At 39.1% G+C, this 15227-nt stretch overlaps 1 protein-coding gene and 1 long non-coding RNA gene across 2 annotated transcripts in view; one reads left to right on the top strand and one right to left on the bottom strand.

Moving 5' to 3' along the window:
- OGA (O-GlcNAcase) overlaps positions 1 to 15227 on the bottom strand; it is a 28791-nt gene that overhangs the window by 4843 nt on the left and 8721 nt on the right. Inside the window, exons 3-14 of the mRNA XM_083615306.1 lie at positions 14003 to 14100; positions 12575 to 12705; positions 12229 to 12400; positions 10141 to 10239; positions 9709 to 9993; positions 9329 to 9487; positions 8122 to 8726; positions 7612 to 7786; positions 4207 to 4292; positions 3236 to 3340; positions 2234 to 2319; positions 398 to 590 (exon numbers count right to left, since the gene is read on the bottom strand). Of these exons, the coding sequence (XP_083471432.1) occupies positions 398 to 590; positions 2234 to 2319; positions 3236 to 3340; positions 4207 to 4292; positions 7612 to 7786; positions 8122 to 8726; positions 9329 to 9487; positions 9709 to 9993; positions 10141 to 10239; positions 12229 to 12400; positions 12575 to 12705; positions 14003 to 14100 (2194 nt within the window). The remainder of the gene's footprint in view (positions 1 to 397; positions 591 to 2233; positions 2320 to 3235; positions 3341 to 4206; positions 4293 to 7611; positions 7787 to 8121; positions 8727 to 9328; positions 9488 to 9708; positions 9994 to 10140; positions 10240 to 12228; positions 12401 to 12574; positions 12706 to 14002; positions 14101 to 15227) is intronic.
- Positions 7170 to 15103, top strand: LOC310763374. The gene is made up of 2 exons (XR_014548599.1): positions 7170 to 12492; positions 13635 to 15103. It is a non-coding gene; the product is annotated as an uncharacterized lncRNA (long non-coding RNA).

The raw sequence follows: 15227 nt of genomic DNA, 5'->3' as shown, positions 1-15227 counted from the left end.
CAGGAAGGGAGTCTCTGAAATCTAATGAACACACTACATTGCCTATTCTATGATTCATGTCAAACCGTAACTACACTGTAAAATATAATCTACGATTACATATTGCAGTGTACTAAATATAAAGCTATCAATTGGAATTGTTCTGTTTAAGTAGTAAGAATGAAATATAACTCAATGTTAGAGATAATTGTAAGTGTGGATTTATAAAGGCACAGAGAGAAACTAATTCTAGAGACTACTTGGCCATCACACTATTACAGTGTCATGTGTCTGAGGCCTCTATATTGGAATAAATTGGATAAATTGCCCCTACTCTTCCTAGGATTATAAAGACAACAGGGGATGAAAGCCTAAAAACAGCAATTTGAAAATTCAAGCATACGCCAGCATAACTAACCTCTGCCTCTGATAGCTCCTTATCACTGCTTGGCTTGCTGTATTTCTCCTGCATGAAAGGAAACCAGGCAATTTTGCATTTCTTAATGAAAGGAGTTACATCAACGGTGCCCAGTGCATAACCACAGATGCCATCTTCATCCTCCAGGACAAAGCAGTAATCTGGGCTGAGGGACAGCAAACCACCTACTAGCCTGAGAAGAAAGGAATAGTCAGTAGAGCCCAAAGATAACTGATGCAAACAAAACTACATAACAGTTAAAGAGCACAGGAGAATAAATGAACCACGGTTGCAAGTTGTACAAGTCTAAGAACTATGACTTAGTACTTTTAAATGCCAGTTAGTCAGGCATCATGTAGAACATACAAGTGGCTAAGTACCTATCCAAGGGGGTTTCAAAATTAAGTGTATTATGGAAAGGTAATCAGAATTGGGAATTGTTATAATGAATTAGTAGGGATTATAAAAAGTGCAGAAGTGGGTTTTACCAACAGCCAAGACGGCTGCTCCAGGCAGCAGAAGAGAACTATGTGAGTAAATGCCTAAAGCCTGGACAGTAGTTTCAGCTGTAAATTTACAAAGTAAAGCCAACTTCCCTACTCCTCCTCAAACGGTTTAATGCTTTTAAAAAAATAGTTAAAAAACAACAGTATTGGGGATCATGAGAATTGGCAAGCCTCAAATGCGAGTGAAAAGGGAGGCTTACACGACAATCCAGTTAGTATATTCAATGGCCAATCCATACAAACATATAATCACAGTATTTGCAGCTGCACTACCTTCATCGAACAATAAAATGTCTGAAGCTTACGGGATCACCTTATAGGATGGGTTCCCCCCCCCCACATACACAGTTTGATCAATGAAACAGCACGAATGTAGGTGGTTTTCAGTAAATCTTTGCCATGACTCAGCATGATTTCTTGGCAGCACTGCATTGTACTAACTGCGTAAGAAATTAAAGGCTGGATACCAGTAGCAGAACAGTTTACAGATTCCTTTTTTCATACCCTGACCTGCATCTGCAGGGTGTGAAGATCTTAGCTGTTAATCTCTAGGGGTTCATACTTGATTCAGAAGAATGTCTGGAGTTTTACACAAAGGAAACTTCTTTTATTTTTTCTGCTACTTTAGATTGGTGCCAATTCTGTTCTGTTCCTTAAATTTTGTTTCCCCTATCAAGTGTTTGCTGAGTTGCACTCAAATTTGCAAGAAGTCTATAGAACTTGGAAGTCTGTCTTCAAGCCAGAACGGAGAGCATCTTTCAGATTAGAATTCAGGTTCAAATTGAACATGTGAAGCACAGCCTTACAAAACCTGTGTGTTCTATTCAGCTGGCAAGGCATGGATGTTTCCTGCTCTTCCCAGTTGTTTTGAATATTGTATTTACATTTCTTGATAGCAAGAGGCATACCAGGAGACAGACAATCTGTGACACTTCAGATGCTGCTGGACTCTAATTCCAATTATCCCTGACCACTGGCCATGCTGCTGATGGTGGCTGGGCTCCAAGATCTGGAGCGCCAAAGATTAGCCACCCACAAGGAGTACTATTACTAAATGAATACAGTACAGTGGTACCTCGGGTTAAGAACTTAATTCGTTCCGGAGGTCCAGTCTTAACCTGAAACTGTTCTTAACGTGAGGTACCACTTTAGCTAATGGGGCCTCCCGCTGTTGCCATGCCGCTGCTGCGCAATTTCTGTTCTTATCCTGAAGCAAAGTTCTTAACCTGAGGTTTCTGGGTTAGCGGAGTCTGTAACCTGAAGCGTCTGTCCCCGAGGTACCACTGTATGTAATTCAACAAATTCCAGTTTATTTCAAGAGTATACCTACTTGTCTCCAATTAAGTCCGGCTGGCTATGGAAAGGCTGATCAGTTTCATCATCATACATTTCTCTGCAGATCTTGTACACGGATGCCTAAAGACATATAGAAATATTCATTGTGTGAGTTTTCCCTCCCACAGCACATACACCTGAACTGTTGCTTAGGAAGCCTTGCTGTTCTACTAACTGACAGGCATCCTCACTACTTCATTGTATTCCATGCCTCCACAACAACTCATATTGGACAGGTAGTGGATGGCATATTGGACGGCCTCGGGAAATGCAGGCTTAAATCCACGTGGAATTCATTGTGCCTTGAAACTAAAATAACTCCATGTAAGTCACATTGGAGGAAGTACACAGTACAAATGCGTCAGATAAATAACCTAACAGGAAAGGCCAGAGCTCAGGGCTTGCAACACCTGCTTTGCATGCACAAGGTCTCAGGTTCACTCCCTAACATTGCCATGTAGGGCAGGGAATCTCCTGGAAAGCTGCTGCTTGTCAGGGTAGACAATAATGAACTAGATGAACCAATAGTTTGACTCAATGCAAGGCAGCTTACTATGTTTCCTGAGCTATTCTACAATGCTTTTGAGATTATGTATTATTTCCAAATAGCTCAGGCTAACATGCATTTGGATTATGTCACTCCTTATTCATTGTACTTGGTGATCAGTAGTTTACATTAAACTCATTCAGTGTTATCAAGGTCAACTGGGCTGGGATCCCAAGGCTTTTCCTATTTATGTTCCCTTTGATAAATGGGATCACATAAAAAGCATCTAGGAAAAAGATTTTTTTAATAATACTGCTAGGGCTGCCAGAGACTTCCAGGAACCCAGAGTAAGCCACTCAATCTTGCTACATTTCCCCCATTTGAACCACACCTCTCCTAGGCATTCAGAAGACTCACAGAATAACAAAATATAGAGAAACAGTTGCTTTTATCAACATGCTCCTCCAAACAGCATTACTGTGTACAATAATTACCAAAGAAATGGGTTACCTCATCTTTAGGGAAATAGGGTCTGATGGTGTAAACTTTAGAAGTTGGAGTAAGAGGAGGTGGCTGAAAAAAGAGGTCATTTGCTCCTTCAATAGGCAGCAAACGCTGTGAAAACAAAAAATTAGTGTAAATGTTTGAGAAGATGCAATACATTCCTGGGCGTGCATTGCAGACTCCCAAGTTAACTTTTGCTACTGCAGGCACCCCAGAGGGAAGTAGGGTTTTGTAGGCTTTACAAATGTAAGGACCATTTTTCCATTTTATCTGAACAGAAGTTTTTTAAAGATACACAACTGTTACAACACTTAATGGAGTTTACATTAAACTCATTTCTGCTTTAGTATAATTTCACCAAATCTCATCTATGCTCTCAGCTTAACATAGCCATGTCAGGAGGAAAGGTTTGGTCTGAAGAGGGTTAACTGGCCAGAGGAGACACTAACCCCAAAACAACATGCTGACTCAATTGGCTGTGCGCAGAGAGCACCTGTGAGGGGGAAGAAAGTAAGCCCCTGAAAAATCCATGAGCAAATTCAGGCACAGAAGAAACATTTCTTTTGGACTGGTTTGCCAACTGGATTATGAGGAACGCAAACTACAAGTTTTGCTTAGAGAGGATCTTGGAATACACAGTATCGTATTTTCTTTGCTCATGGAGTTCTCGTCGGCAGACAAGCAGGCGCGCATTGTGCAATTGCGGGCGCAGATAAAAACGCTGTGCGACCTGCAAAGAAACAATGTGAAATGTACAACTAAAAGCCGCAGCGCTTCGCAGGCGCATGGGAATGGCAGCATCTCCTTGTGATATTACTGTAGAAATGGGAGGAAAATTATTTAAAAACAAAGCTGTCAGGCTATTTGGGTTTGGACCAGAAAGCCTTCGGCAGACCAAGCCTTCCAGTCCTCCGACGCGCAATAAAAGATTTCTCAAACAAAGACAATGTCATTCAGTTGTGAATTCATATTGATACCTGGAACTCTCCTGCTAGACCACCTCTAAAGGCCCAGGGTTCTTGGTCTCCACTTAAGAACTGTGCTGAAGATTGACTACGACACCCTGTGGAGATCAGATCCAAGCGGAGAACGTTACGAGAAGGGGGATTGTCCTGAGATGCTAAAATGTCCAACAAGCTAATACACACTTTGTAGGAAAAGCTCTCTAACTGAGCTATAATCCAAGAACTTGAGGGGCTGCGATAATGCTGCCGTGTGTAGATTCCTGATTAGATGCTTTGTACTCTTTGTTAATAAAATGAAGTTAGACGATAGCCTTAGACAGCAGAAAATTCAATACTGTAAAAAGCCAGTATGCCCCGTTCTGTACAGGTATAATATTTATTCCAAGAGTTGAGCTTGCCTTGTCCTTCTCTTTCATCACTAAGAACATGGAACAGCTCTCACATTTTCATTGATGAAGGTATAGATAATAAGCCATTATCACAGCCCCATGGAAATACTTGGACCTGTCTGAAGTCACATTTTCATATTGTTTGAATCTTGCCAGAAAACCAGGTTTGGTGTGGGATGGAATAGCCCAAACAGCTATGTGGAACAGATACTTCTTTTTCAAGAGATTAGAAACCAATACTGTCCACTTCCGTAGCTCTGCTTACACAACAGTAACCACAGCACACATATTGTTCCCAATCTAGGCAACAACAGCCTCAGTTACAGTATTTTATTTTACCCACCCTCAACCATGTGAGAAATTCCATTAATTCCTGACAGCCCGCTGTGGCAAGGGCTTTAAAGCCCTCTGCACAATTTAGTAAGAAGGTTATATATTTTTTAATAATGGCTAAGCTTTGATAACAGCTTTGATAGCCAAGTTATACAACCAATTAGCATAACTAACATCTTTGAGAGGGGATAGGCAGGTGAATTGTTGATGCGGGATTAAAGTAACCTGCCTAGTCTTCTGATAAGATAAGCTGCGCAAGTTTGTTTCCTCTTGTGGACAGCGATCTACTTCCTGTTCAAGTAACAATCTCAGATCAGTACAGTCGAATGTGTCATACTAGCTAGGTAGTCTCAAAGTGAACCAAGCTGGATATCAATGCTTAGCCAATTATGAAAGAAAGCCTTTAAAATAGCAAGTTTGAGATGACTCAAAACATGTCAATTAGAGTTTCTTGTGTTTCCATATCAAAGTGCTTCATTAAAGAGGCTTTATATTATACCCTTTCACTAGTAACTTGGAGTACTTCTCCTTTGAGACTACACCGTAACTAGCATTCCAGCTATTATACACTTTACAGAGCTGCATGAATGAAGAGCTGTATGAATGAAAATCAAGAGTTAATGCCTGAGTCGCTGCGCAAATGTGACTTCAGGCTGTGCCTACTGCCCTAATCTGAGCTGCCTCATGGACAGAACCTTCCCATCTTAAATTTATTAATCACGACACGCTGAAAGCATCTGGCGTGGTCCATCCAATAGCAGTAGATACTTGTGCTGAAGATTCTCCCATCTGCACACATTGGGGAAGAAGACAGTAGAAGGCATTAGTAATCCATAGTAGTATTATCTACACTAGTTTCATAAACTGAATGCTAGCTGGATTGAAAGAAAGGGTATAGAGATCAGCCTTCAGCGGACCACCAAGTGTATCAACATTCAATGGCTAAACCATTCCAGTTTAGTGATTCTTCTGTATTCACATCAAATGAGAAGCAACTTTTATGACTATTTAAGTAATTATATAAACTAAAGAATGGTCTCAATAAACAGCAAGACCAAGATCTCAGCTACAAGAATTCACTTGGTCTGCGGCGAGACAGTTTCTTTTGGTGTAGATGCATCCAGTGGAATATACAAACGTACTGTATTACCAGATAGTGTCAGAAATGGGTAGCAAGCACTAAGTACTTTTGCTGGGAGAAGCCATTCTTATGAAAGAAAATGGCAGCTACGATCAGCAGCCTGCTCCAAAAATTGGGAAATGTTTCAAAAGCAAATCAACCTCACAGCTGAAATCTATGGTCAATCAAGTTAATGTTTATCATTGCAGTTGCTTAATGCTCCTTCCAGGAGAAATGCACAATTTAGTTTCCCGTGTTTCTTTGACAAAATGGGTAACTTGGTAACCAAATATACCACTTAGAAGTATGGTGTGCCTCCCTTCCTGCCTTTAAAATAGGGGCTGACAATCTTGTTGTAGGGGTTGGCTGATTCTACCTTCCTGTTCCTCTTCCCTAAACAATCTATAATGCCTGAACCAATACTGAGGGGAGAAGAAAAAGACAAAGAAATAGGTCTCATGAAGGTACAAACTCTATTCTAAGGCTCAAGTTTTGAATTATTTCCTATTTATTTAGTGGGAAATGCACCGACTTAAAAAACCTCTCTGCACTAAGCCCTAATTTTTTTTTGCTAGAACCATATGGTCTTCTGCTGAGTAACAGCAAAATGCAATATTGGATATCTTGGCAACTAGCTCAATACGACCTATGAATATTTATGAATGTATACAAGTGATTACAGCTTCAAGTGATCCAAGAACTGTAGGCTGATCCAGTATGGTGCAAGAGGTTTATTATGAGATTTGTGACAACTACAGAAATTGTGACAGGAAACCATCAGCGTTGCTGCCTGCTGTGTGCATCAAGCAAGTCCACAGCATATTCCTTACAGTTGGATTGAAACCTGAAAGTGAAATGAGGTCACTAGAGGAACCCAGGCCATGCTGGTGCTATTCCAAAAAAACCCCGTGTAATTTAAAAAAGGCTGCAGGCAAAAAAGGCTCTTTGATTTCTCTTTAGAGAACAGTCTGGTATGAAAGCAGACTTCAGAGCTCTGGAATTTCTTCCCTTGCCCAAAATCAGTCATCTTGCGAATGTTAAAGCAAATCACTTTTGCACCAGAATAGCCTTATGCTAAAGCTCGCATGCGCAGAGAAAGGGCTGGGAGGCTCGGCTCCCTCTTGGCCAGGCCCATTGAAAGGTCACATCTGCAATTGTTCTGTTGAAGACAGCAATAACGTTATTGAGACAGAGCAAGCAGCAGATAGCTGAGGCATGGTCACATTTCATAGTGTCATTTCCAATTTTGCAACAAGGCCGGGAAATACTGCATTATAGTCCAGTGTGCATTCAGTCTGAGTCAAAACTTATGTTTCAGAGATCAACTTTTATGTTTCTTAGCCCAAGAAAAAAAATTCAAGACCAAGAGAGATATTCAACGTATGTCCACTGTCACTTTTACTGCCAGTCTATAGTGAAACATGAATGGCGACCAATAATAGAAAAAGTAAGAAGGATTTAGGGTCAAAGCGACCATAATATAAAAACGTTCAATTGACATTATTTTTTCCATGGGCTAATTAAAGACAAGCATTTATGCTAGTTGCCGCTCTAACTGGTTCCTAAAGAACATACCTAGCCACTGCACAAAAGATTTCACCATAGACATGATGCTCTTGATGTCCCAGACGTATGAGTACATGTCATAGAGGATTGTCCGGTTGGCACAGTTTGAAAGACGAGTGAACATGCCCATCACCAAGCTACACATCTCTTCAAACTTGGCGGCTCGAGCACGCCATTCTTCAATCTAAGTAAAGATAAAAAGGAACAAATTTCATACAAACTGTATTTTCATGTTGAGGATGAAACTAGATGGATATTATGACAATACCTATTGACTTTTACATCTCTAGCCAGGATGACACACGAGTAGTGCACACATTCAAAGCATGAAGATACATTCTACAGCACAAGACACTCAACCACCAACCAGCCTACATGTATGATATTCTTAATTATCTACAGGCTAGGTTCAGCTCAGAGACTTCCAATGCAGTTGCTCATTATTTCTTTTGCTATTGTGCTTTTTTCAAATAGGAAATATGCACGCTTACACCAAATGAAAACAATGCAGTCACTCACCTTTTCAGAGTCCTTTCCTTTACAATTCACACTAACAACACTGCTGTTTGCTCTGAGCCACTGGAACTCTCGTAACATTTGGGCCCCTTTGACTCCATGTTCATATGGAAGATAGAACAAGTCTGCAAGCAACTGTAGATCTTCTAGAGTTACTGGTTCTACTGCATATAACGGCTTCTCATGGGGACCAGGCACAAACTGCTCCTTGTTTGTTTGCTCATCTGTCTGCATAGGTGCAATATCACCACAATCATCCTGCATTGACATCTCTGGAGATTTTGATTCAGCAATGCTCTCTTTATCCGTATCCATTGGTTTTAACTCTTCTGACATTTTTGCTTCAGCAATGTCAGTCAATATTTGATTGATATTCTTGTCAGAATCCTCTTGTTTTTCTACTACCATGTCCATTGGCTCCTCATCCAGTTGCTTCTTTTCTTCCTCTTTGACCAGAACCTGTGATTCGTTGCTTAGTGCAGTTCCCTGGCTCATTATGGGCTCTTGGTAAACGGTAGTAATCACAGTGGTAGAATTTAAAGCAGACGGTGTAACCAGAGGCACATCCACAACACTTGTTTTAGCGCCACTATGGGCCACTTGTCTGCCTGCGGACAGAGCAGACAAAATTCTGTCATATCTACTCAGCTTTTTCATGCAACCAAATTTCACATATATAAATAACTTGTGAACACACACACTCTGTCTTTGAATGACATACACATACATGCAAGTGTCTATTTTTCTGCAATTAGACATATTTTGAAAAGGCACAACACTTGTGCATTTTTCTGAAATACATTTGCATGTACCAAAAATATGATGCGTAATTCAGAACAATCCCTTTAGATGCACAAATTATATCGGGTGCAATGCAATTCCACATATATTTTCAATACAGTATTTTTGATAGTGTCCTCTCCCAACAAAGACAAATTGAGAACACCCCCACACCCGACACAGAATCTCTTACAAAGTACATTGCTTCAGGAAAATATACTTGTCACTCAGAAACAGTCAGTTCCTTTGAATTTTTTTAAACAAAAACTGTTCCTGATGCATAATGAAACTGTAACAGCAGCAATCTTTTGAAGTATTTTATTCAGCAGATTTTTTTTTACTGAACTCTAGAAAAACATTTTTGGTTTGAATAATATTCTTCATTCACTCCAATATTGTAGGCAAGACAAAACCAAAATTGCTTACTTACTGCTGTACTGATGAGGTACTGCAAATTCCTGTAACCACTCTGTTAATGACAACTTCAAGGCCAATTGTGGGCTATAGAGAACATCTGTTTCAATATCTTCATCACTGCCTTCATTCTCCAGTTTAATTTGAATTGAAACAGTACTGTCTTCAGTGTCAGCTGCACAGATTATTAAGAAACAGAATATTAATTCAAGAGCAAGGTTAAAGGCTGCCATGTATTTGCATTTAAAGACAAAAGTACTAATTTATTAAGATGAAATTTCCTGAAACTCCCTTCATCAAAGTGAAAATTTAAGATTATTAAATTATTAAGGTTATTACATTATTTCTAAAAGCATTGTTCCTAAGATAGTGACTGAGCACTTCTGATCAACTTACTCATCACAACATCTTTCCTCACTCCATTCATGTTGGATTTATACCAGGTTGCAAGGGTGTGAATAGCAACAAAGTTGGCTTCAAATTCACAATTTGGATTGGTCAGGACTCCCTTTAAGCGTGGGATGAGTTCCGTTGATCGACCTTTATATGGACCAAGAAACAGCCTTTTCTGATCATAGTCGTTGGCATGAATGTTGTCCCAGATGACCGGAGCTCTGCGAATTATCTTTGAAACCTCTTCAATGGACTCCACTGGAATGTCTTTAGATACCACTTTGGGACCTAAAATGTAGTTTCACAACTGACTCAGAATGAGTTTATTGATTAGCCATAGGCTAGGATGATAAAATTTAAGCAGCATACTAAAACATTTAATAAGAATGCTGAACTGAGTTGGCAATATCAACCTCAACAAGGCAAAATGCTCACCTGTCCATAACACATCAATTCCAGGTAACAGCTTTTCCCCTACAGTTCGTAAATAAGGAGACTGAGCAACATTTGGATAGCAGAAAGTGCCACAGTATTCTGGAACAGAGAAAAATACAAGTTAAAACCCACTATCACATTTTGCTCTCTTGTGTGTGGCACTGCTAGATGATTATGGCAGTTCCCAATATCCTACCATGTCATTTCTCACAGATTTGCTTTTATGCAAAAAAATTTATTGTTAGCTCTTGCAATGGTTGAGGTAGTGTTTAAATGTAAAGACAAAAAATAAAATGTCACAACAACACAACTTTAGGGACTCCCACAGGAATCCATAAACATTCTCAACAATGCAAGTGCCTTCCTAAATTCCAAAAGGCTCATTCCCGTTGTCCTCCAAGGCTTAAGGTATTAGGGACACTCTGACAGTTAAGAGGTTACTGGGACTCAATGATCTGATTACTGGTGCTTCTTTTAAAAGTGCTAGAGCTGATCCTGGCTACTGCTTATCAACTGGGATATGTTGCCGGTATCTCTTCTTGTTTCTTTTGATCACCTGTGTTTTGAGACCAACTGACTGGTAACTGGGCAGAGGCTTGACAGTTCTGAGACTGCCATCTTCTCCAGACCTTTGTTCAGGTGTTTCCACAGTAGCTGGCCGTAAGCCCATTTTACTTCCATTCCCTCCCTGTCAAGTAGGGATTCTACCTCTTTCTTCCTTTTGGAATTGAGTAGGTTTGTCTCAGCTATGCATGCTCAAAAAGCTGAATCCAGAATTGCAGAAATTTATTCTTAAGAAGGCATGCCTGCCAAAACAAGTCTGGAACGCTGTTATTTTGCTACATGTGCATGATTATATTTAAGCTCTGAAGTAAGTCTGAGAATCTCCAGTAAGGTTATCTTAATACCATACCTATGTACAACCTGGCAAGACTGAAAGCAGGGTCTATCTATGCAATGAGCCTTTGGTTAGCTCAACATCATTGTTGGGGAATAGCCAAAAGTGTTACAAGTACTTTGGCAAATAAAGTAATTCATGCACCAGACCCTGGGCAACAGAGAATATGTATGAACTTATGCCAAGGACACTTCACATAATGTAAGTACATAAAGGAAGGAAATGGCAAGGAAGGAAAGCCCCTCACAGAATTTTCTACGCTCTAGTTCCAAAACTAGCAATTTTAGGAGCTAGCCATTCCCCATGAAAATGTTATTCATTAGATTTCTCTCCCCCTCCCCACCGTTTGTATTTTATTTTTAATTATTTATTCTTCTCTTGGTACTCAGTGTATGTAATCCTTCATTGCACATAGTTTTAATCCGTTGATGAGGAAAGTCAGATTGGAAGTCACTTAGGAGTCTAGTGAATACGTTGTGATTTCATAAAACACGTTGGATACAATCAACAATAGCAAAACACAAATTACAACCAGCAATTGTTCGTTTCATGACACCACAAGTTAACCGTTCAACAGTTTTCCTCTGCTTCCTCTTTCCAAGGTATTATCATTATTATTATTATTAAATTTATACACTGCTGTTCACCCAAAGATTTCAGAGTGATCACAACAGAAAAAAATACTAAGACAAGAACCTGTTCATTGGCTCTGTATGCTGTGACTTTATAGGAGTGGGCCTTCCTGTATCTGATGAAGTGAGATCTGCTCTACAGAAGCTTATGCCACAATGTAAGTAAATTTTTTAAAACTGCTTTTTACTACAACAGACTAAGATGGCAAACCTGCTAGAATCTCACCCCCGTCGAACTCCCGAAGAAAAAATATTCAGACAGTGCGAAAAAGTATGCCGCATACCTGCAACTAGAAGTCATAAACATGCACCCAGTTTACCATAGACTGCTATTAAATTTGTAACAAGTTCAAGTAAAGTGTGGCTAAGACAGAAAGGAGGGTTGTACCCAACTGTTTGAAGATGTTCAGGGTGCCCTTTAAGGAATGGTGTCTAATCGGCAATTCTCTTCACCAACCCCTCCATCAGGAAAGGTTTGCCGTGAGAGAAAGGGGACAAGAACAGAAGGCTTTTTGACCTCATTCTTGTTAAAATGCAGTATCTGCATGGTTACTTTACCTGTAGGACAGAAGAGGAATGTTTCTGGCTCTCCTAGATACTGGAAGATTTCATTAGTGATTGAGATCTGGGCATGTGCAAAGGAACTGAACACTTCTTTGTCGGCTGCACACATATTGTGATCAATATCATCAAATAACAGTGCAAAAGATCGGCAGCCAAACTGAGAAACCTAGCAGGATAAAGAAGAAAAAATATTAACACTTGTTAATATTGTACAACATAAAAGCTTGGGAATGTAACCCCACCTAGAGTGCAACACAGGTAGGGGCATATTTCCTTTATCCAGTGTTTTTGCAATTTCTCATTTATGTTTAAAATTATAATATACATAAATATAAGATACCTGGTCCAGCTTGCGTTTCAATGTAGAAACTTCTTTTGGGTTTGAGAAGGTAATATCGAGTCCAGGAGAGATAGCATAGATAAATTCTATCCCATATTCTTGAGCAGCCGCGATGAGAGTCATGAGCTGCTCTAGAAATCAAAGCCAACTATTTTAGCAACAAGCAACTATGAAGTTAAGGCATTTCATTAATCAGAATACATTTCAATATATGCAGGCAAAAAATACTTTTAAGGGGCAAGGAAATATGAATAATTAACATTTTTTGTCAAAACATACTGTCCTCCATCTGATTCTTTCATACACACACACACACACACACACACACACACAGTAAAATGTGGGAAAACTGGGATCTGCTTTTAAGTAAGCATGTATAGGATCAAGTTGCACATGTCAATTTGGAACAAAGGATTCCTTCTGTCTTTGACATTAAAATATTTTGGGCAGATCCAGTGTTACAATGGCATTTTTACTAACGTAGTCAGGCACAAATCACATCTATCCACTACAATTATTTATATTCCACCTTTCAGGATACAAATATTTTCAAAGAGGCATATAATGAAATATATTTTTAATATTGTTGTTGTATCATTAATGTAACTTTCTCATCAAAAGCCTCTTCACAGGCTACTTAGGGGGCAGGAGCAATTCTGGCTGGAGCAGGCTCTGGTGTCTTTGCTAGCCAACCTCTCTCTTCTGGAATCTGTCCCACAGGACTCTAGGTGGTAGATGACACTGTAGAAAGGGAGTGGGGAAGTGGCAGTCCAGCTGCAACAGAAATGGATTTGCAAAGTGTGGTTCACAGAAATGCTGGTGCAAATGTAATGCTGCACCACAGCTTGCTCTGAAAATGAAAGAATTGGAGGAAATGATGATGATGATGGGGAAAATGCTGAGCACATGAACCAGGGTTAGAAGAGAAAAGACTGTGCTATATCTGTACCAGGCTGATATAATAAGAAACTAAGTCAGTTAGGAGCACAGGCATTGTTCTCTCCTCCATTAATGAAGCATTGTGAGTTGTCACTGTTGAATATGTCTTCTTTCTCCCTAGCATTGAGGCAAAGGGATCATCCCATGGCATCATTCAAGGTGATATAATGCAGCAACCTTGTTAAAGCTAAGCAGGTCCAGCTATGGCCAGTGTCTGGATGGGAGGACCACCTAAGAATCCTATGTACACTGTCTTGAGTGTTGGGTTGGGGAGGATATTAAAAAATTATCTGTGTGTACTTTAACAGAACACTGATTTTCTCTCATCCAGCTAGGCAGGAAAGCCTCTAAGAGTTATTTAATGCATCTTCTAATTAAAACAACAAAAAGCTTACCCCTCTCAACTTCACTTTTAATTTACCATCCAAATGTGGAAACAACTGTAATTCAATGAATATATATATTTAAAAATGCAATAAAGTTAATTACCAGCTTCCTCCACAGAATACATTTCTCGCCAAAACATCCTGTGCTTGTAATCATCTTTTGGTGCATATAGGTATGCATTCAGTCCCCATTTCTGAAGTCTACAAAGCAAAATTAAAATGTTGTTTGAAATACATTGTACAAATCTGCATTGCTTAATTGTATAGCCAAGAGTACCATGCAAGTTGTGCAACACCCCAGGGAGAAAAAGCAAGAATGGTACACCTGAACAAATAAGGAAGATAAATAAGAGGACCAAATATACAAATCTAAATCTGTGACCATGGTTAGATGCTTTATGTTCTACAAGCTTCTACTTTTTGTTATTTTTCTTTAAAAATGTTACTTCAAGGTTTTTTTCAGGTGGTAGTACATCCTGGGAAACTGCTTTGCTGGAGGGACTGTGGTATGAACAGTGCATCTTATGTGGTGGGAAAGTGTGCAGATGCAACCATTCTGGCAGATAATTTTCAAGGAAATTCAAGATATAACACAGAAAGTCACTATAAATCCATTATTGGTGCTATTTTATTTTCCAATGCCCATACGTTTGTTGCAAAATAAACTGACATGTTGATTGTGATATGCTTGGAAACTGGAGGACACTATTCATTTTCTTAACTAAAAAACACTGCTCAGAGCTTTTGAAATATTAAGTGGTATATAAATGATTTTTGCTAGATTCTGCTTATTTATTTTATTAATATTGTTGATATTGTTTGCATGTTGTATTGATTTGTTAATCATATATTACTTTTGCTTTGTGATGTTTAGCTTATTAGTTGTTGCTTTGTTAACAGTGTTTTATATATAGCAATTGTTTTGCTGATGATTTGTTAATTACTTTATATGATTTATACTGCATCTGTATTGTTTTATCACACTGTTATTAACTGAAGCCACTTTGGGATTCATTTGAATGAAAAGCGGCATAGAAATTGAATTTCAGAGGTTTGATTTGATTTATTATGAGTTAGCTTAGAACAGTCACTGAAAGCAAAAACCACTCAATTTTCTGTGACCTTTTGGCTCCTCCTCCCCTCCCATACTTTAGTTTTCAGAACCTATGCCTTAATTCTGCACTAAACAAATTCTTTATTTTTACGACTAATTGTTATTACTTACTTACTTACTTACTTACTTACTTACTTACTGTATTTCGTATACCACCCTATACCCAAAGGACTCAGGGCAGTTCACAAAAATATCAAATACATAAAATCAAAAC

This window comes from Podarcis filfolensis (assembly GCF_964270895.1).
Source record: "Podarcis filfolensis genome assembly, chromosome: 5".
NCBI lineage: Eukaryota > Metazoa > Chordata > Lepidosauria > Squamata > Lacertidae > Podarcis > Podarcis filfolensis.
The sequence above is the reverse complement of the archived record's forward strand: the minus strand, read 5'-3'. Positions and strand labels throughout refer to the sequence as shown.